Genomic DNA, 21629 nt, shown 5'->3' on the forward strand with positions numbered 1-21629 from the left:
GAGGTGTTTTGAATTATAAATACTAGGGCATTGCCCGTACTATATCTATATCTAAAATTATATCCCCCCCCCTCTATTTACATGAAATGGTTTGGTCCAAAGCGAACGGCTTGCGAGTACGGTGACAATCCCCCCCCTCTATTTACATGCAATGGTTTGGTCCAAAGCGAACGGCTTCCGGAGTTTGGTAAAGAAATCGCCATCGCGTGCACAAACGCGCAGGAAAGCGAATGAATCGCAAATTCGTTTTTATTAGTTGTAAAACATAGTTTAACGCCAACATAGTTTGCAAACGTGAAATAAATGAATACGCTCTCAAATGTGCCATCCGAGGCAGAGTGTGTCCTCCACGTTCGGCACACGCGATCGTTCGCTGCTCTCTGATTGGTTGAATCGTTTTTTGGACATAGCTCGGTAAGTAATTGTCCGATTAATATGAAACCTTGAAAAGGCACATCCTCGGGTCCCCAGCAATATACCTGGCAAGTTAAAAGTATATCGGACCCGTGGTTGTCGAGAAACAGCGGTCACAGACAAACAAACGTACAAACGTACAAACGTACAGACGTACAGAGATTACTGGAATTATAGATAGATTTTAAAATATATATTTATATATAGTTTATGTAATAATTATATATAATAATTATAAAATATATAATTATTATAAAAGATATTAAAATTATAAAAATAACCCGGGTTTTTTTTTGGGGGGGGGGGGGGGGGGAGCGAATGAGGAGCTGTCAATTTCCTATACAGCGCCCAAATAAAGGTATGCATTAAAATAAGGTGTTGCGTGCTTGTAATAACATCGCACGTAAAGCGGGTATTCTGCTAGTAACAAATGAAAATGGCCTCCTTAAAAAAAAAAAAAAATTCCAGACCATCAACTGGTATATTTCTTTATTTGGCCTTACACTTACAGTCTGCCACACTCCTAAGTATTCTCCAAGCGAGTATTTACCTTCAACAACGTCATTTTGTTCACGTCCCCTCCCAACCCTAAAATGCTTCCGGGGCATCTACACAGAGGCCAATATGCACACCTCTCGGCTGGCTACCTGCCAGCCATTCACAATTCATTTAAAAGCTGCTTTAATTGTGAGATCTTGCACAGTGAGAAAGTGTACTCGTTTGAAAGAATATTGTGAATAATCACAGAATTATATTGTAAAGTGGAAAAAGAGAATATATAAACGTGAATCTGGAGATGCAGAGGCAACAGCGTCTCAAGGACGCCATTAAACACCATTATGAAAAGGAGAGGTTTGAGAGCACAGCTGCTCGGATAGCACCTGATGACGTCATTGCTCAATTGTAGGGCGGAGCCGGGAGGGTCGGGGGGAAGCTCCGGACAAGCCACGCATGTTATGAAAGCGATATGCGGTGGTAGCCGCCCGGACCGTGGGCTCCCAGGTGTGAGCATTGCTGGTGCACCTTACGCGCCGGACCGGGACCATGGACCGCGTTGCGAACACTATTCGTGGCGTGCCCACATCGCTACGCAACCGACGTCCGGTGAACACGCTTGAGGGCGACCGGGAAACCTTCGAACGCTTGCAGGTGGGAACGTCGAGAGAAACGCACTATTATCCCTCCTTCACTTACCTGGTCCGTGCTCGATTTGTCCAGATATGACGCTTGGACTAACCTCTGTTTGTGTCTACAGTACACTTATGATTACTTGTGAGTGCACTTGGGATGTATCTACTTCTAAGTGACTACCGGTATCTGTACGAGCTACTAGTACTACTAGTACTACCCTACAGCCTGATGGCGATGGTGGTGCCTCCGTGGCCTTTTCAGTGTATTGTGCTAATTTCCTTTTGACTCTTTTGGAGCTGCAGTTCCTTCAACGCTTTGAATACTCGAAATTGTGGTGTCCCACTCTCCTTGGATTGTGGTTTGCCACTCTCCTTGGATTGTGGTGTCCCACTCTTCTTGGATTATGGTGTCCCACTCTTCTTGGATTGTGGTGTCCCACTCTTCTTGGATTGTGGTGTCCCACTCTTCTTGGATTGTGGTGTCCCACTCTTCTTGGATTGTGGTGTCCCACTCTTCTTGGATTGTGGTGTCCCACTCTTCTTGGATTGTGGTGCCCCACTCTTCTTGGATTGTGGTGTCCCACTCTTCTTGGATTGTGGTGTCCCACTCTTCTTGGATTGTGGTGTCCCACTCTTCTTGGATTGTGGTGTCCCACTCTTCTTGGATTGTGGTGTCCCACTCTTCTTGGATTGTGGTGTCCCACTCTTCTTGGATTGTGGTGTCCCACTCTTCTTGGATTGTGGTGCCCCACTCTTCTTGGATTGTGGTGTCCCACTCTTCTTGGATTGTGGTGTCCCACTCTTCTTGGATTGTGGTGTCCCACTCTTCTTGGATTGTGGTGTCCCACTCTTCTTGGATTGTGGTGTCCCACTCTTCTTGGATTTTGGTGTCCCACTCTTCTTGGATTGTGGTGTCCCACTCTTCTTGGATTGTGGTGTCCCACTCTTCTTGGATTGTGGTGTCCCACTCTTCTTGGATTGTGGTGTCCCACTCCTCTTGGATTGTGGTGCCCCACTCTTCTTGGATTGTGGTGCCCCACTCTTCTTGGATTGTGGTGTCCCACTCTTCTTGGATTGTGGTGTCCCACTCTTCTTGGATTGTGGTGTCCCACTCTTCTTGGATTGTGGTGTCCCACTCTTCTTGGATTGTGGTGTCGCCCACTCTTCTTGGATTGTGGTGTCCCACTCTTCTTGGATTGTGGTGTCCCACTCTTCTTGGATTATGGTGTACCACTCTTCTTGGATTGTGTTGTCGCACTCTTATTGGATTGTGGTAGCCCACTCTTCTTGGATAGTGATGTCACACTCTTCTTGGATTGTGGTATCACACTCTTCTTGCATTGTGGTAGCTCGCTCTTCTTGGATTGTGGTGTCACACTCTTCTTGGATTGTGGTGTCACACTTCTGGGATTGTGGTGTCACACTCTTCTTGGATTGTGGTGTCACACTCTTCTTGGATTGTGGTGTCACACTCTTCTTGGATTGTGGTAGCCCATGCTTCTTGCATTGTGGTAGCCCACTCTTCTTGGATTGTGGTGTCACACTCTTCTTGTATCATGGTAGACCACTCTTCTTGGATTGTGGTGTCACACTCTTCTTGTATTGTGGTGTCACACTCTTCTTGTATTGTGGTGTCACACTCTTCTTGGATTGTGGTGTCCCACTCTTCTTGGATTGTGGTGTCCCACTCTTCTTGGATTATGGTGTCCCACTCTTCTTGGATTGTGGTGTCCCACTCTTCTTGTATTGTGGTGTCCCACTCTTCTTGTATTGTGGTGTCCCACTCTTCTTGTATTGTGGTGTCCCACGCTTCTTGGATTGTGGTGTCCCACGCTTCTTGGATTGTGGTGTCCCACTCTTCTTGGATTGTGTTATCCCACTCTTCTTGGATTGTGGTTGCCCACTCTTCTTGGATTGTGGTGTCCCACTCTTCTTGGATTGTGGTGTCCCACTCTTCTTGGATTGTGGTGTCCCACTCTTCTTGGATTGTGGTGTCGCCCACTCTTCTTGGATTGTGGTGTCCCACTCTTCTTGGATTGTGGTGTCCCACTCTTCTTGGATTATGGTGTACCACTCTTCTTGGATTGTGTTGTCGCACTCTTATTGGATTGTGGTAGCCCACTCTTCTTGGATAGTGATGTCACACTCTTCTTGGATTGTGGTATCACACTCTTCTTGCATTGTGGTAGCTCGCTCTTCTTGGATTGTGGTGTCACACTCTTCTTGGATTGTGGTGTCACACTTCTGGGATTGTGGTGTCACACTCTTCTTGGATTGTGGTGTCACACTCTTCTTGGATTGTGGTGTCACACTCTTCTTGGATTGTGGTAGCCCATGCTTCTTGCATTGTGGTAGCCCACTCTTCTTGGATTGTGGTGTCACACTCTTCTTGTATCATGGTAGACCACTCTTCTTGGATTGTGGTGTCACACTCTTCTTGTATTGTGGTGTCACACTCTTCTTGTATTGTGGTGTCACACTCTTCTTGGATTGTGGTGTCCCACTCTTCTTGGATTGTGGTGTCCCACTCTTCTTGGATTATGGTGTCCCACTCTTCTTGGATTGTGGTGTCCCACTCTTCTTGTATTGTGGTGTCCCACTCTTCTTGTATTGTGGTGTCCCACTCTTCTTGTATTGTGGTGTCCCACGCTTCTTGGATTGTGGTGTCCCACGCTTCTTGGATTGTGGTGTCCCACTCTTCTTGGATTGTGTTATCCCACTCTTCTTGGATTGTGGTTGCCCACTCTTCTTGGATTGTGGTTGCCCACTCTTCTTGGATTGTGGTGTCCCACTCTTCTTGGATTGTGTTATCCCACTCTTCTTGGATTGTGGTTGCCCACTCTTCTTGGATTGTGGTGTCACACCCTGCTTGGATTGTGGTAGCCCACTCTTATTGGATTGTGGTAGCCCACTTGTTGAATTGTGGTAGCCCACTCTTATTGGATTGTGGTAGCCCACTCTCCTGGGATTGTGATGGCCCACTCTTTCTTGGATTGCGATGGGCCACTATTCTTGGATTGTGGTAGCCCACTCTTTTTGGATTGTGATGGCCCACTTTTCTTGGATTGCCGCCTCCCTATTGGTTCCCATCCCTGCCCAAGGTTGTTGTGGACCGTCTCTGTCTGTCCCTCCCAGGGGTTTTCGATATATCTGGGACTGCTTTGGGTATTCGGTGATTGCTAGCTTTCAGGATCTTCAAGGTGGTTGCTGAATGGTTTCTTCTTTTTCTTCCATTCGTTGTTGATTATAATTACCGAATGTTCTCTTCTCCACTTGTAAACATGCATTTGGGTATTATTTATAATCGAATGAGTTTAGCTTGTTGAACACTCGGTATCAGGTTCATGGAGACTGGTAACTTCACTCTGTTGTCTTAATAAGCTAAAGGGACGAGTTCGGAATTTCTACATTTCTACATAGTTAGGTGTTCCTTTGTCGATAAAGGTCATAAACCGGTTGGGCTTGTATCATTCGTTTGACTTACCGCGATCTACCATCCCAACAATCCAACAATTGCTACTGTTGCATCTGCACAAAGGACCCAACACCCTGGGAGTGCCACGCAGTCCATCCCCATGGTGATGAATTAGTTGTCTGGTTTATTGTTGTGTTTTGGTATGTTTTGCACAGGTTGCACAGTTCCTTATCCATAAGGTTTTTGTAATCATAATACATTTTTAGCTCACCTGGAACATAGGTCAGGTGAGGTATTAGCATCACCCAGTGTATCACATCAGTCAGTATTAGCATCACATCAGTCAGTCGGAATGTAAACACTCGTTTTATTAGTCCCCTACCGGTGTACACCGGAGGGGCTATAGGTTTCCACTCCGTCCCTCCCTCCGTCTGTCAGTCTGTCCGTCCGTCACGCAAAGAACCGTTTTCCGGACTTTTTTTCTAAACTCTTAATGCTAATGATTTCAAACTTGGTACATGGTTTCCTCATGATAAGTTACAGATCAAGTTCGAACTTCACGACGTTTCGATCAATTTTGACAAAATTATGGCACTTTGAACTTTGGTAATTTCCCCAACAGTTTTCCGGACGACAGACTGCCGGTAGGGAACATGTATTGCAGCGCAATACTCAGAATGCTTGTTTGTTAATATCCAACATTAATTATGGGATGTAATTATGACGTTTTATATCAGGTGTTACAGCTGCCACCACCGCATAAAAATAAATGACAAAGGGATTAATGATTTAGTGGTAGATTTTATTTAATCCTGGTATTGGATTAGTCTGTGGGCAAGGCAGGTAAGGGGAAATAGTGAAAACATGGTTGGGTAACAGGTTAATATAGAGTGAGTCAATGGGGGGGAAAAATGGAGAATAGAGGAAGATTATATAGTTATGATAAATATTTGATGTGACCTGCATCTCAAAGACAGAAGGTTGTTTGCAGTTGGAAGTGTGCAGAAATGGCTCACTTGAGGATTGTGATGCTTTTATTTTATTTTGATGTACCATACTCTTTGCAGAGCGCTGGTGCTGCCAAAGCAGTTTATTGGCAAGGGTTATACAAGGTGGCTTGCTATTGCCTTCCCAGTGGTGTTTGTCATTACTTTACACTTTTAAATGCTGACGTCAAGCAAGGAAGCAGCACATACCATTTATATAGTCTTTGGTATGACTCGGTCGGGGTTTTAACCACCGACCTCCCAGACTCAGAGCGGACACCGTGACTATTGTCATCGAGCCTGTTATGTTATGGTGAAGTTGAAAGAATTGATAACTTTTTGGTTGAGGTAATTGATAAGAAACTTTGCAGTAGTATGAAAAATCTGTGGTCGTGTAGGTGTGCGGAGTGGGCACGTGTGGTGGAGTAAGGGGAGAGAGAGGCAGAGAGGGGAGCATATGCACTGGTGCAGTTGCATGATGGGATGGAGTGGGCTTGTGGGGCGGAGGGGACATTTATGATTGGTTATGGTAGGTAAGGCTGAGTGGGTGTGTATTGTCGGTTAGGGTGGGGCAGCGGGTGTGTCCGGTCATGTACGGAGGGGGGGGGGGGGATGGCGGGGGGAGTTTGTGAAGGGGGTGGAACAGGCGCACATGAGGGTGGGTGCAGTGGGAGGGAACAGATCAGGGGTGTGAGATCGCATAGGGGTGTGCGTGGTCACATAGTGAGGCGGAGTGAGCTTGTGGGGTCCTGGAGTGGTCGTGTAGGGAGGCGGAGCAGCAGGTGTGTGAGGTTACATAGAGATGGAGGATGCGCACACGGGGAAGAGAGGGGAGAGGGTGAAGGTGCATGGGACAGAACGGGTGTGTGTGGTTGTGGAGCCGGTGAGGGTGGCTGTGGAGTGGGGGTGCATGCCGTCGCATAGGGGTGCTTGTGGTCGCGTAGGTGTGCGTGCAGTCGCGTAGATGTGTATGTGGTCAAGTAGGGGTTTGTGTTGTTGCGTAGAGGTGCGGAGTGGTTGCATAGGGGAGTGGAGCAGGCGCGTGCGGTTCCATCAGTTGGTGAGAGGGGCCCCTCTCCCCTTACGCCTCTTCCCTAACACCAGCACAGGTGTTTTTTGGGATATAGGGGATAAAGAGCATGTTAAGCCAATTGAGATCACACTGGGAGATAGTAAGATGCAAGAGTGTCTGTGAGTCGGCGGATGTCTGGCTGGGTGGTTTTTAGCAGTGCTTTCCTCAGGGTTCTTGCAGTTGTTCTCAGGGCAGTTGCAGGAGAAGTACATGAAGAAGAGGAAGAAGTTGTTTCTTGGGTTTGTTGATCTGGAGAAAGCATTCGATAGGGTTCCACGTGAAGTAGTGACATGGGCATTGAGGAAGTTAGGAGTGGAGGAATGGTTGATCAGAGTAGTGATGGCAATGTACAAAAGAGCGCGCACAGCTGTAAGGACAAAGGACGGGAACAGTGGTGAGTTTGAGGTGAAGGTGGGAGTGCATCAGGGGTCGGTACTAAGTCCACTACTATTTGTAGCTGTGATGGAGGGGCTGGCTCAGAACGTAAAGGAGGGTTTACCATGGGAGTTGTTGTATGCAGATGATCTGGTGTTGATTGCAGAAAGTATGGATGGACTGAAGATGAACAAGTGGAAGGAATGGATGGAGACAAAGGTCTGAAGGTGAATATCGGAAAAACGAAGGTGATGGCAAGTGGTAAAGCATATGGTGAGGTGGAAAGAACTGGGAAGTGGCCGTGTGCTGTGTGCAGGAAGGGTGTCGGAGTGAATTCCATTCAATGTACAATGTGCGCTGAGTGGGTTCATCAAAAATGTAGTGGTTTGAGAGGGTCATTAACCAGTGTGGCAGCCACATTCAAGTGTAAGGTGTGCACAGAGGGAGCTGCAGATGGAGGAAATGTTGAGTTGGATCTTGGAGATGGCGTGAAGCTGGAAGGTGTGAAAACATTTTGTTACCTAGGAGACATGCTGAATGGAGAAGGTGGATCAGACTCGGCAACGGTTGCTGGAGTGAGATGTGCATGGAAGAAGTTTCAGGAACTGAGTGGCGTGCTGATGAGGAGGGGAGTGTCGTTGAAGCTGAAGGGAAAGGTGTATGCTGCATGTGTGAGAAGTGTTATGATTTATGGGAGCGAGACATGGGTAATGAACGTAGAGCAGCAATGAAGGCTGGAAAGGGTGGAAATGCGAATGCTTCGGTTCCACGTGAACCGAATGCTTCGGTGGATGTGTGGAGTATCGTTGAGAGAGAGGAAGACAAATGATGAATTGCGAAAGATGATGGGAATAGAGCCTGTGATGGATGCTGTGAAGAGAAACAGTTTTAGATGGTTTGGTCACGTGTTGAGGAAGGATGAAAGTGACTGGTTGAGAAGAGTGATGGAAATGAATGTAGAAGGAAGTAGAGGACGGGGAAGACCGAGAAAGACTTGGCTGAAGATGGTCGAAGAAGAAATGCGGGCAAGGGGGTTAACAAGGGAAGATGCAGAAAATAGGGCAAAATGGAGAAGATTTTCATGGGGACCGCAAGGCTAACCCCCGCTCTTGCAGGGAAAATGGCCTTAAAATGCCTGTTGTTGTTTGTTTGTTTCCTCAGGGTTCTGGTCGGTATTCCATATTTGCAGATGACACAGAGTTTGGAGTTTAGGTATATAGCAAAATGGATGGGTCGGGGTGGGCATGGGTGAGAGGAAATCTAAATACTTTCAGAGATTGGACAAAAGATTGCCAGATTCAGTTGAATATTTGGCAATATAAGGTGCAGGAGATGGATAAGAACAGAGCCAGATTAAGACACCCGAACGCCATGGGCACTGCATCTGTAAAGGCCTCCCTCTTCCCTTGTATTGACAAAAAAATCCTAATTTCAAATAAAGCCAAATTTATTGAAATACCGATTACATCAAGTGGTGGTACATCATTTCTGTGATAAATCCTGCCAGAAGTTTGGATGTTGTTGGTTGACATGTTGGATGATATTGGATGATATTTGTGAGGTCGTTTGGTTTCTTCTGATTTTGGAATGAGTTAGGTGTTGCCTTCTGTGAGCCACTCATCCATTCATCGTTAAACCCTGCCTCTCCAGGATTTCATGACAGCTAATTGGAAAACCACATTGTCAAATTCAATCATACGCATCAGATCACTTTCAATCGACATGACTTGTCTTTGTCCATGGTCGCACACCACACATTCTTCACTAATTTCGATTTTGACTCGGCCTCACAGACTGTCACATGTAGTGACAGGGAATTTATCAGGGCAAATGGTGATATTAGGAAAAGTTGCATCCACACCCTGTCGTTTGATCAACATGAGCAGAACGGACAAAATCACGTCGGCCTATCAGCGGACATCGGGTCCTCACTGCTCTGCGGCATGACCCTGCCTTGGCACAGCTGCTTGAAGGAGACGATGATGGTGCTGTGAAGTCAATGTTTCCACACCCACTCTCCGGTCCCCGGCAAATACAATCTGCCGACTAAACCTCGGTTACGGACCTCCTCCCGTCGACTTAGTTGGGGTGGTGTGGGTGGGCTTGCTCGAATGTCTTGGCCTTCCTGAATGGATGGCCAAGGTCGACTGCCTGGGGCTTATTGAACATCAGGTGATGAGGCCAGATGGAGAGAATGGCACCTCAATTAGGGGCATCGCTATGGGGCTGCCCCTCTCGTGGGTGCATGTTATGTGTCAACCACCTATGATGAGGTGTGAGGGCCTTAAAAGAAAGACAACGAGCCGCAAAAATTGCTCTGCGACGGTATTGTTCTGCTTCTGACACCACATCTGCTCACGCCTGTCCCAATATTATCTGGGACTCCCGGAGCCTGAATGGCCCCAGACCCTTTTGGATTTGCCGCGATCTACTCACAATTTAGGATCCACACATTGTGTCTGTCTACAAGGAACTGGTCACCACTTGCGGAGGCCAGTTCTCAAAGGGCAAACACCGTGTGTAATCACACTACAGAATCTTCCTTGAGCAATGGATCCCCACTGCCTGGTGAAGCTCGACCTGGTTATCTGTCAAGCTGGAGTGTGACTTTCCCATGACTGTGGGCCTTCGTGCCGCTGTGCCTTTGTCTTTGGACACTGGGCCCAGGCCTTCCCTCTCAAGGTTGGTCTCGACTCGGTTCCGGGTTACCGGTTTGGCGTGGCAGCAGCTTCGCCAGGGGGATAAGTTGCTAACAGCCTCTGACTTGGCGTGGCAGCAGCCGAACTGTGAGGTCCGCATAGCGGAGGTCCCAAGCATTGTCCATCCTGGCTTGGCAAGGTAGGCGCTAGCACAGGGGATTGCTACATATGTGCCGAGGCAGCTTGGGGGTATGGGGCTGGAGCCACGGGGAGGCCTTACTCGCATGCGGGCGGGTCGGGTTGTGCGCTGCCACACATGTTGGGCATGGGCATTGCTCATCTCGGATTTAAGCCTGGTGTTGGCTTAATGGTTAGGATGCTGGCTTGGGATCCTAGCATCCTGAGTTCAAATCCGGGTCGATCATTGAATTAAGGGGGCATTATACCATTGAAGGCAAAAAAAAAACATTTTTTTACAAATATACAAATGCATCAATTAAAATGTTTGTTTCCTAGTATTGTATATACTAGGGCATGCCCGTACTATATATAAGCTAGGACGTGCCCGTACGTGGGTGCCCGTTCCTTGCCAAAAAAAAAAAAAAAATTTGTGTAGGGGTGTGTGTGTGTAAACATCCTAGGGCGTGCCCGTACGTGGGTGCAAAAAAACATGCGTGCAAACAACAACAACAAAAAAAAACTTTGAAACCACGTGGCAGTAACGACCACAGAACCCCCCCCCCCCTCTATTTACATGAATGGTTTGGTCCATTCGCAACGACCACAGAACCCCCCCCCCTCTATTTACATGCAATGGTTTGGTCCATTCGCAACGCCAAAGCGAACGGCGAACGGCTAAATCGCCATAGCTCGGTAAGTACTTCTGCGATTAATTTCAAACCTTGAAAAGGCACATCCTCGGGTCCCCAGCAATATACCTGGCAAGTTTAAAGTATATCGGACCCGTGGTTGTCGAGAAACAGCGGTCACAGACAAACACACACACACACAGACACACACACACACACACACACACACACACACACACACACACACACACAGAGATTAGTGGAATTATAGGTAGATGTACCAAGTTTGAACGTAAATGGACTTGTCATAGAGAAGATATAAGCTCCCCATTACACTGAACACAGTAAAAACAACACTGAATCACAGTAATGCACTTTTTGATAAAATGTCTTGATTGAAAATATGCAAAACTATATATGTACATGTTGCTTGATATATGAACATTACATTGGTATACATTACATAGCATTATATTATGCATGGTTACCATGGTAACCAGATGCATACAAATGATGAATTACCACTTTACAGCTTATATCTTCTCTATGACAAGTCCATTTACGTTCAAACTTGGTACATCTATCTATAATTCCAGCAATCTCTGTGTGTATGTTTGTATGTTTGTATGTTTGTATGTATGTTTGTCTGTGACCGCTGTTTCTCGACAACTACCGGTCCGATATACTTGAAACTTGCCAGGTATATTGCTGGGGACCCGAGGATGTGCCTTTTCAAGGTTTGAAATTAATCGGACAAGCAGTTACCGAGCTATGTCCAAAAAACGATTCAACCAATCAGAGAGCAGCGAGCTATCACGTGTGCCGAACGTGGCGAACAGACTCTGCCTCGGACGGCACATTTGAGAGCGTATTCATTTATTTCACGTTTGCAAACTATGTTGGCGCTATGTTGGCGTTAAACTATGTTTTAAAACTAATAAAAACTAATTTGCGATTCATCGTAACTGCGATATACGACCTTCCGGAGCTCCCGTGAGAGCGTGCGCCATTACGGATAGTAATTCAATTAAAAACATAAAAACATTGTCCCAATTCAGTCAGAGCGAAGGGCGTTGTTTTAAGCGAAGAGCGTTTTATTTTTCCCCTTAAATTCAGTCGCCGGACGGTGAAAGCTTTTTTTTGGGGGCAGCTACTGGCAGCGACGTACGGCCAATCACAGGACACGTTGTTGTGTCGACGTGCCGTGTTGTTTTCCCTCGCGGTTTGGAATGTTTTTCCTTTTCATTTCTTTTCTCTTCCTTACGGAAGTACGGGCATTTCCTTAAATTTGCGATTCTTTCGCTTTCCTGCGCGTTTGGGCACGCTATGGCGATTTCTTTACCAAACTCCGAAGCCGTTCGCTTTGGACCAAACCATTTCATGTAAATAGAGGGGGGGGATTGTCACCGTACTCGCAAGCCGTTCGCTTTGGACCAAACCATTTCATGTAAATAGAGGGGGGGGATATAATTTTAGATATAGATATAGTACGGGCATGCCCTAGTATATACAATACTAGGAAACAAACATTTTAATTGATGCATTTGTATATTTGTAAAAAAATGTTTTTTTTTTGCCTTCAATGGTATAATGCCCCCTTAATACCAGCAGGGGTTGACTCATCCTGTAATCCTTCCGAGGTCAGCAAATTGGGTACCAGTTCACTGGTAATTGGGGCACTGCATCAGCGGTACAAACACACTTCCAGAGAAATGATACAACCAGCAGCCACTGGGTGCATACGAAACAACAACATCTAGGATTTGGCAGTGCTCTCCAATCCCATCAATGTGGCGACCAGAGGGGGATGGCACGCATCTGTGACTGAAGTCACCGAGCACGTGGTGGCCGGCCGTTACCTCCGCACCAGCCCGACGCACGTTCCGTATGGGGGTGGGGAGAAGGGGAGGGGAAATCTCTTCGCTACGAAGGTCATCCAGGCGGGCTTTTGGATTGAATGGTGATCTCTACCATGTCACAAATGATCCTGTTAAAGGGGCCAGATCTGGTGCGGAAGTAAAGGGGTCCCCCCACATGACCACAAACCTCATGGAGAAATTCTTTGGGCACCTCTGGCAGAGATGGAAGTTGGCACATGGCGTAATCACCAGTGTGCCCATGCCAAAGCTGCTGGGGCACCTCTCGGAGATCTCCGCCCAGATTTCAGTATAGGTGATGCTGCTGGGCATGGAAGCTGAGTGGTGGTGGCAGGAGAATCGTGAGCTGTCATGGACTGATGGTATTGCAGGGTGGGAGGGGGAGAGGGCCTGGTCACACTTGGCGCTATTGATTGAGTGGGGCCAGGGATTGGGCCAATGCAGCTTTGCAGCTGCACTAAGGTGGGACTGATTGTCTAGCCCATGTTGGCCCAAAGTGGGTGTTAGCTGGGTTATCACACATTGTTGTGAAGGAATCGGTGGAAACTGAAGATGGGGGGGGGGGGGGGGGGGCCTAGAGCACAGTTGTTAATCCGGGTGTGGATAAGAATAATGAAAATGGGAATTGTATAATGCAGTGGACAGTATTTCATTGTACAATGACGCAAGAGAAGGAACTGGATGGAGGTGGTCATAAATAAGGGGGTCATGAGGAGGTGGGGGAGGGGGGCAGAGGGATGGGGCGATGTTTGGAAGTGTAAGCAGACATCAAAATAGTTAATACTAATGGGGTTTTAGTTTTTTTCACTGTGGGATAAGTTATAAATCCAAAGATGTAGTGTTAACCATGAATAGGAATTTAATGAAGCCTCATCTAGAATATTGTGCACAGTTTTTGTCACCACGTCTGAGATGGACTGGATTGATTGCAGGGCTAGCTAGACTAAGCTTTGATTTACAGCCTAAGAAGAGAGGACTTCATACATTAGGAAGGAGGCAATTATGAAGGGATCTAACGAGCTGTTTGTAATCATGGCATTATGGCACGAGTTGTTTCCCCACATTTAATAGGGCCCAGATTATGGTGAAAGCTTCTTCTTCAAATCCCATGCAAGCACTATGGTCCAATACCAAAAACTTGTGCCTTGTATTTCCTTCCGTGGCATTAACAAATATTTGAGTTTTTAAATGCCACTATCCATTCTTGCTTTATCCTGCTCACTCTCAATGTCTAACCTTGTTCCTTGTTTTTGATCTTAGATGGTGAGCATCAACAAAGCTGTGAATACGCAAGAAACACCATTAAAAGAGAAACATGCCCGCAGTATCCTCTCGTGGGTTGTTCGGTTTGTCTGAAAGGTTTTTGTTGTTGTTTTCTTTGAAGAACATAATCACTGTTGTGTTGAGCTGACTTGTAGTTTGGCCAATAGGGACTGGAGTAAACGAGATCCTTGAGATATGGTGGAAGAACTGAGTTGGAAGTGTGGTCATTTGTGCTGAAAATAACTGAGAAAACACTTTTAAATGCGATTTTATGAGAAAAGAGCCCTAACGGACCGGTTCAGTTTGCGTCTTGGGCACACACCGCGAACAGGGAGCGCACACCTTTTGGAACGTTGCTGGCACTCTCTCCCTTTCCAGCAACTCTGTTCTCAGCTGGAAGTTCTGCAATTTGCTCCACAAGCTTCTGCGCGATGGACACCCCAATGTGCGTCATCGATCATTTCACAACACCTATTCCATATATCTCTTCGCATAAGCTTCCTTTGGTCATGCTGGTACTGTGTCCTCACACATTTGCCGTCTATTCAGGTTCTGCAGGATTCCTCACTTCAAGTTACCCGATTGAAAGAACTTGGTCGCATGTGGGTAGGTTTTAAAACTCTAGACTGTTAGAATTGCAGTTATTGTCTGATTGCTTGTACGTCACAGGCTGCATACTTGTACCTGACTGCTGCACGTTAGTTCTGTTTTTGTTAAACTTCATATCACTCACCTGGTTATGGCTTTATTGTGTTTACACTTTTTATATGTAGTGCTACGGATTCGGCCCTAATGATTGTTGTTATGATTATTGTTGTTGGTTCTAGGTATTCTGGTGATTGTGGTTGAAGGGAAAGGGTTATTATAGTTAAAAGTTTAACCGTGCTCATGATAAAATAATACCGGAAATGGCATAGTGGGCCGGAAGAAGTCAAGGGAGAAAAGGAGGACGGGAGAAAAAGGAAAAGGAGGTGTTCTGACGAAGCTCCGCACCTGGCTTGGGCGAGCTTACATGGTGAGAGAACTTTGAGTCTGGGAAGGGAATCTTGCGCGATTGGTGATCGCTGGAATTGTGGAAAAGCCTGCGAAGCCAGGTATAGGTGTGACTCCGGAGAATCTTGGCCGAGCTGCGACGGCTTGAGGACGAGCCAGCTGCCATTACCAGGACCTCGCGCGTCGTTCGCGGAACCTTGGGTTGGCCGCATCCGCGGGTCCCGCCATCTGGTGATTTGCCCGAAATAGGTGTGTGCACTAAAGCGGCGTCGGAAGATTGCCCTGCGGTTCGTTGACGGAACGGGGAAGGTGCACATCCGGATCGCTTATTTGGGATTCCCTGTCCACGGTCAGGTTGTGGTTGGATTAGACCACGTGACGGTCCCTGCCTTACCTACACCGCCGTACTCGCCTCTTCGCGTCCCCGCCTCATCTCCGTTGAGTTATAGAGACATTGAAGGGTTGGGCTCCATTCACTCGGAGCGCGGATCACTGCCGAGCTGCTGCTGAGCTGGGACTGGGATCTGTGAGTTTCTGTTACGTAATAAGGTGGTACCACCTTGAGGTTAATTGTATGACTGATTGCTTTCCTTGCTGTATGTTTTTCCTGTGTGCTTTTAATACAATCGGTTCATTTACAATCTTTGGGTGTGGTTCCACTATTGATTTGTTTTGACACCGGATAACATATTTTTTCTGCCGGGGCTCCTCGCGGGGTTCAGAGGTTTACCGAGACCAGGAGATCGGTGAGGACGCCGTAACAGAAATTTTGGGCTCGTCCAATTGACTCGTGGGCTCGAAATTGGGTCTGCGTCCGGGATATAAAATTTCCTAAATATAGTCCGGGAAATAATTCCTTAACATTCCCAAAATTCCCAAGTTTGGAACTTTTCCAACATTCCCAATTTTTTCCCAAAAACAAACAAAAAAAAAATAGTAATTTTTTTTGGATTTTTGTGTGAAGGTTAACAGGTGTTAGCAGTAGTCACCATGGAGTTTGACGCAGGGAAGTTTACAGTGACCCCTAGTGAAGCACAGTTCAGAGCGTTAGTAAAATCGGACCTCTGGAAATTGGCCAAACATTTTAACATGGAGGTCCGAACTAATATGAAGAAGGCAGAGTTGCAGACAGTGGTGATACAATCTATGGTGGGATTAGGAACATGGGAAGAGGTAGCCTGGGAGTGGTTACCAGAAGAACAAGAAAATGTGGAGCTCCGGAGACTGGAGATGCAATTACAGAGCCAGGAAAGGGAAAAAGCAGAGGAAAGGAAAGCAGAAGAGAGAAGAGAAGAGAAACAAGCAGAGGAAAGGAGAGTGGAGCGAGAACTCCAGGAAAGATTAAAAGCAAAAGAAAGGAAAGCAGAAGAGAGAAGAGAAGAGAAGAAAGCAGAGGAAAGGAGAGTGGAAAGAGAACTCCAGCAAAGGTTAAAAGTACAGGAAAGAGAACTCCAGGAAAGGTTAGAAGACAAAAAAAGCAGAGGAAAGGAGAGCTGCAAGAGAACTCGAAGCAGAGGAGAGAAGAGCCGAAAGGGAGTTAAAGGACCGTGAATTGGCGCGTCAGCAGGAAATTAAAGTCAAGGAGCTGGAGTTAATGAGAGAACGGGGAGAGGTACCATCCCTGCTGACTAGTTCGACACCTAGTCAGAACACCTGGGATGTTGGCAGACATGTGAGGCTGGTCCCACCCTTCAATGAAAAGGAGGTAGCCAAGTTTTTTCCACACTTTGAGAAAGTGGCTCGACAGTTAAACTGGCCTGAGGAGTACTGGTCCATACTAGTGCAAAGTGTTCTGGTGGGTAAAGCTCAAGAGATTTATTCGGCTTTACCGATTGACCAATGTGCAGATTACGAGGTATTGAAGAAACACATTCTCAAAGCCTATGAATTGGTCCAGGAAGCTTACCGGCAACAATTCCGGCATGCCAGGAGGAGGGAGAGTGAGACCCATGTGGAATTTGCCAGAGTGAAGAAAACCATGTTTGATAGGTGGTGTGAGTCAAAAGGAGTTGGGAAAGACTTCGAACTGTTGCGACAATTGATCCTGGTGGAGGAATTCCAACAGTGTGTCCACGAGGACATTAAAGTTTATCTGGAGGAAAGGAAAGTACCAAAGCTGTATGAGGCAGCCACCATGGCAGATGACTATGCCTTAACACACAGGATGGGGTTCCACAAACCGAACTTCTCGCCCAGACCTAGCCAGGGGAGCTATGGTACATCAGGGGCAGAGAATGAAAATCCATGGGGGCGGCCTCGAGATGAAAATGAGGACCACTCTGACACCACGACTTCTAGAAATCAGAAGACTGCGGTTCCAAGACAGACCTATCATCTGGGGGGCTCGAGGCAGACCGCCGCCCCCATGCCTTGGCAGACCACGAGGTTCTCCTCCGGGCCTATGTGCACCTTCTGCCATAAACCTGGACACTTGATGTCCAACTGTTATGCTCTGAGAAAGGAAAATCAGGAGCGGAGTTCAACTAGTATGACTCCCAATGCGATGGCCATTGTGAGAAATCGCCCTCAAAAGGGGTACCAACCATTTATTTCAGAGGGGTTTGTGTCACTGGATGGAGCCTCGACTAACCGGAGACCGGTTAGGATATTGAGGGACACAGGAGCACATCAATCTTTAATGATTGAAGGCATCTTGCCATGGTCTGAGGAGACGGCAACTGGGGATAGTGTTCTTTTACAGGGGATTGGTGGCTGTGTTAGTGCTCCACTTCATGTCATCCATTTGGAGTCTGATTTGGTGTCAGGACCGGTCACCGTCGGTTTACAAGCCACGCTTCCTGTAGAGGGAGTATCGGTTGTTATCGGGAATGATTTGGCCGGTGGTCAGGTTTATGGTAACCCGGTGGTTGTTAAAAAGCCCAGTAGGGAAAATAACACCACATCAGTTAGGGATGGCGACAAGTTTAGCAAGTTATTTGTAGGTGGACTGAACTTCAAAACAAAGGAAGATGTTTTGGAGTTGCCTTCAGCAAATATGGACAGCTTTTGGAAGTGCTGCTGATAAAAGACAGGGAGACACGAAGGTCAAGAGGGTTTGGCTTTGTCACGTTTGAAAACACAAAGGACGCCAAAGAGGCAGAAAAGGATCTGAATAGCAAGGAGTTGGAGGGTCGGACCATCACAGTCGGGAAGGCATTTCCTGGGGGTCGAGGGGGCTACAGAAGAGGACCACGGAATAGTAGTGGTGGTGGCCGCAATCGATATTATTATGGAGGCTTCCAGAGTTATGACAGCTCCCGAAGGAAGGATTATCAGAGCAGTGGCCGAGAAGGAGACCGCCAGTCAGGTGACTACTGTGACAAGTGGTCCCACCGTAATTATTAGGAGTCCGGAGAAGTTGAAGCACTGAATGCTGCGGAGCCGCCGAGCCCAGATTCCTACATGGACTAACCGTGAACGCCACGTTCCTAAAGGCGTCCAGGTAGTGAACTTTCCTCCCCGGACTAACCATGAACTCCACGGTCCTAAAGGCGTCCATGTCGTGAATACTCGGCTTGGCCTCCCGGAAAAAGTGCTATCGAATTGCTTAACTTTGGATTTGTGATCAACCCCTTACCCTTCATTCAAAAAATGAAAAACAAAAATCAGAGGTTGATGAGATAGAGTTGGCTTTGCAGGTGTTCAACCCCTTACCCTTCATTCAAAAAATGAAAAACAAAAATCAGAGGTTGATGAGATAGAGTTGGCTTTGCAGGTGTTCAACTTGGAAATTGAACATTTAAAGGGCCGGGACAATGTCGTGGCTGATGCTTTGTCCAGAGGGAATTAATTTTGGGAAAGCTCTGGGGGTGGTGTGAAAGTTTGTTGCTTTATTTTTGGGGAAATATTGAGTACTGTTGCCCATGGGAATGGATGATGTGGGTGTTGAGTTTACTTTTGGTGGTTTCCAGACTTTACTTACAAAGAAAGTTTTCGCTGTGTTCAAACTTTATTTCTTGAGGGGGGGAAGTGTTATGGATTTGGCCCTAATGATTGTTGTTATGATTATTGTTGTTGGTTCTAATCATTCTGGTGATTGTGGTTGAAGGGAAAGGGTTATTATAGTTAAAAGGTTTAACAGCGCTCATGATAAAATAATACTGGAAATGGCATAGTGGGCCGGAAGAAGTCGAGGGAGAAAAGGAGGACGGGAGAAAAAGGAAAAGGAGAAGGAGGTGTTCTGACGAAGCTCCGCACCTGGCTTGGGCGAGCTTACATGGCGAGAGAACTTTGAGTCCGGGAAGGGAATCTTGCGCGATTGGTGATCGCTGGAATTGTGGAAAAGCCTGTGAAGCCAGGTTCAGGTGTGACTCCGGAGAATCTTGGCCGAGCAGCGACGGCTCGAGGACGAGCCAGCCGCCATTACCAGGACCTGGCGCGTCGTTCGCGGAACCTCGGGTTGGCCGCATCCGCGGGTCCCGCCATCTGGTGATTTGCCCGAAATAGGTGTGTGCACTAAAGCGGCGTCGGAAGATTGCCCTGCGGTTCGTTGACGGAACGGAGGAGGTGCACATCCGGATCGCTTATTTGGGATTCCCTGTCCATGGTCAGGTTGCTGTTGGATTAGACCACGTGACGGTCAATGCCTTACCTACACCGCCGTACTCGCCTCTTCGCGTCCCCGCCTCATCTCCGTTGAGTTATAGAGACATTGAAGGGTTGGGCTCCATTCACTCGGAGCGCGGATCACTGCCGAGCTGCTGCTGAGCTGGGACTGGGATCTGTGAGTTTCTGTTACGTAATAAGGTGGTACCATCTTGAGGTTAATTGTATGACTGATTGCTTTCCTTGCTGTATGTTTTTCCTGTGTGCTTTTAATACAATCGGTTCATTTACAATCTTTGGGTGTGGTTCCACTATTGATTTGTTTTGACACCGGATAACATATTTTTTCTGCCGGGGCTCCTCGCAGGGTTCGGAGGTGTACCGAGACCAGGAGATCGGTGAGGACCCCGTAACAGTAGTCACGGCTGTGGGAGAGGTGTTGGGGAACAGGCAGGCATAGAACAAGGAGTTTAATGAATGAGTGGGAAATAAGGGAGGTTATTAACCTTGGTGTTGGGCTAGCGGCTAGGGTGCCAGCTTAGGATCCTAGGATCCTGGGTTCGAATCCCGGTCGATCGCTGAATTAATGCCAGGGGGGTTGACTCAGCCTCTCATCCTTCCGAGGTCGGCTAATTGAGTACCAGTTCACTGGTAATTCCCTGCTTGTCGTAAAAGGCGACAAACAGGGTTGGCGGCAGGAAGGGCATCCGGCTGTAAAACATTGCTTCAAAAAGGGGACCAAAAAAACCAAAAAAAAACAACAACCACGGTCCCCGAAAAAGGCCAACCCCCGCTTCGCGGGGAAAAATGGCCTCTGGAGGTGGTTTTTTGTTTTTATTTAAACTGCGTAGTCATAAATGCTGGTCCATCCAGGTAAACATTTCTGTGTGGATGAGGGTAGATCATCGTGGTTTCTGTATCGTATACATGTACAACTTTCCTTTCCCTGATCACGATAAACACCATTACCCCATTTTATGTTGCCAATGCTCTCTCCCCATTTTCCCAAAGGGTCCATAGCAATAATTTAGAATACTTTACGTTTTTTTTGTTATATGGAAGCATTCCACTAATGTCCTTATCCTGACATTTTGAATGTGAAGACAGCAAGCAGGCTGATGCCATTAAACTGCATCCTTGTAAATGTGGCTGCACATGGTGCATTGCCACAACTCCTTTGTCCTTTTTGCAATGACCTTGTTCTTGATATAAATAATGTATGTTCTCCACATGCATGAGGAACCTCGCTTTATTTAAAGAAATGAATGCTCAAACATTCTGGGAAATGTGGGTACTGGATAATTATTCTCCGCTGGTGGGAGTGCTGAGGTATCGGTGCGATAATGCTTCTGGATTAATGAAAGTCATGTGACCCTGTTGATTTTTCTGTCCTGTTACTAGTGTAAAGGGTGTTTATGTGCTTATTGGTGCTTTCTGAGGTTCTAGTGGGTGTTGACTTGAATGTCTGCCCCATTCTCCAACAGAACCACCTTCATGATCATTACGGTCAACTTGTGGCCACCTACATCATGTTGATCATGAAAAAAATTGACTTCCACATTAAGGTTGGTGTCTTGATTAATTTTCATGTTATCCCAGTGTGTTCACATGTTGCTCTGTATGTCTTGCACTATTCTAAATTGAAACTCTTCTTTATCCTTCCCAATGTGCAGCGGCCAGTTTTTCCACCTGGCTTGGCAATGACGGACAAAGAGCTTGACGCTGCAGGAGAGAATGATATTAACACCTTGTGAGTAGGACCATGTTTGACTCCTATAGGACTTAGCTTTTCCATGCAGTGAGAATATGCTATATATCTTTAGTCAGGCTCGAAATCGTTATTTTAAAAAAAAAAATTTGTCTTCCTGCATCGAGTGAAGACAACTCTGAAACTCACCTGCACTCGAGATCTTATGCCTGCATCTATCTATAATTCCAGTAATCTCTGTGTGTGTGTGTGTGTGTGTGTGTGTGTGTGTGTGTGTGTGTGTGTGTGTGTGTGTGTGTGTGTGTGTGTGTGTGTGTGTGTGTGTGTGTGTGTGTGTGTGTGTGTGTTTGTCTGTGACCGCTGTTTCTCGACAACTACCGGTCCGATATACTTGAAACTTGCC

The 21629-nt window shown here is 46.8% G+C and overlaps 1 protein-coding gene across 3 annotated transcripts in view; it reads left to right on the forward strand.

The window, feature by feature from the left end:
• The first annotated feature begins 1321 nt into the window (after positions 1 to 1321).
• Positions 1322 to 21629, forward strand: part of LOC137430284 (huntingtin-interacting protein 1-related protein) — a 122217-nt gene continuing 101909 nt past the window's right edge. Inside the window, exons 1-6 of one of the 3 annotated variants that reach the window (XM_068121054.2) lie at positions 1322 to 1563; positions 13978 to 14041; positions 14283 to 14425; positions 14530 to 14586; positions 21003 to 21083; positions 21192 to 21268. In XM_068121054.2, coding sequence (XP_067977155.1) covers positions 1459 to 1563; positions 13978 to 14041; positions 14283 to 14425; positions 14530 to 14586; positions 21003 to 21083; positions 21192 to 21268 — 527 coding nt within the window. In that variant the 5' untranslated portion in view covers positions 1322 to 1458. Of the gene's footprint in view, positions 1564 to 13977; positions 14077 to 14282; positions 14426 to 14529; positions 14587 to 21002; positions 21084 to 21191; positions 21269 to 21629 lie in introns of all 3 variants that reach the window. The other 2 variants (XM_068121055.2, XM_078780530.1) reach the window with 2 other exon arrangements.

Source organism: Myxine glutinosa, chromosome 6, assembly GCF_964187855.1.
Source record: "Myxine glutinosa chromosome 6, kmMyxGlut1.1, whole genome shotgun sequence".
NCBI lineage: Eukaryota > Metazoa > Chordata > Myxini > Myxiniformes > Myxinidae > Myxine > Myxine glutinosa.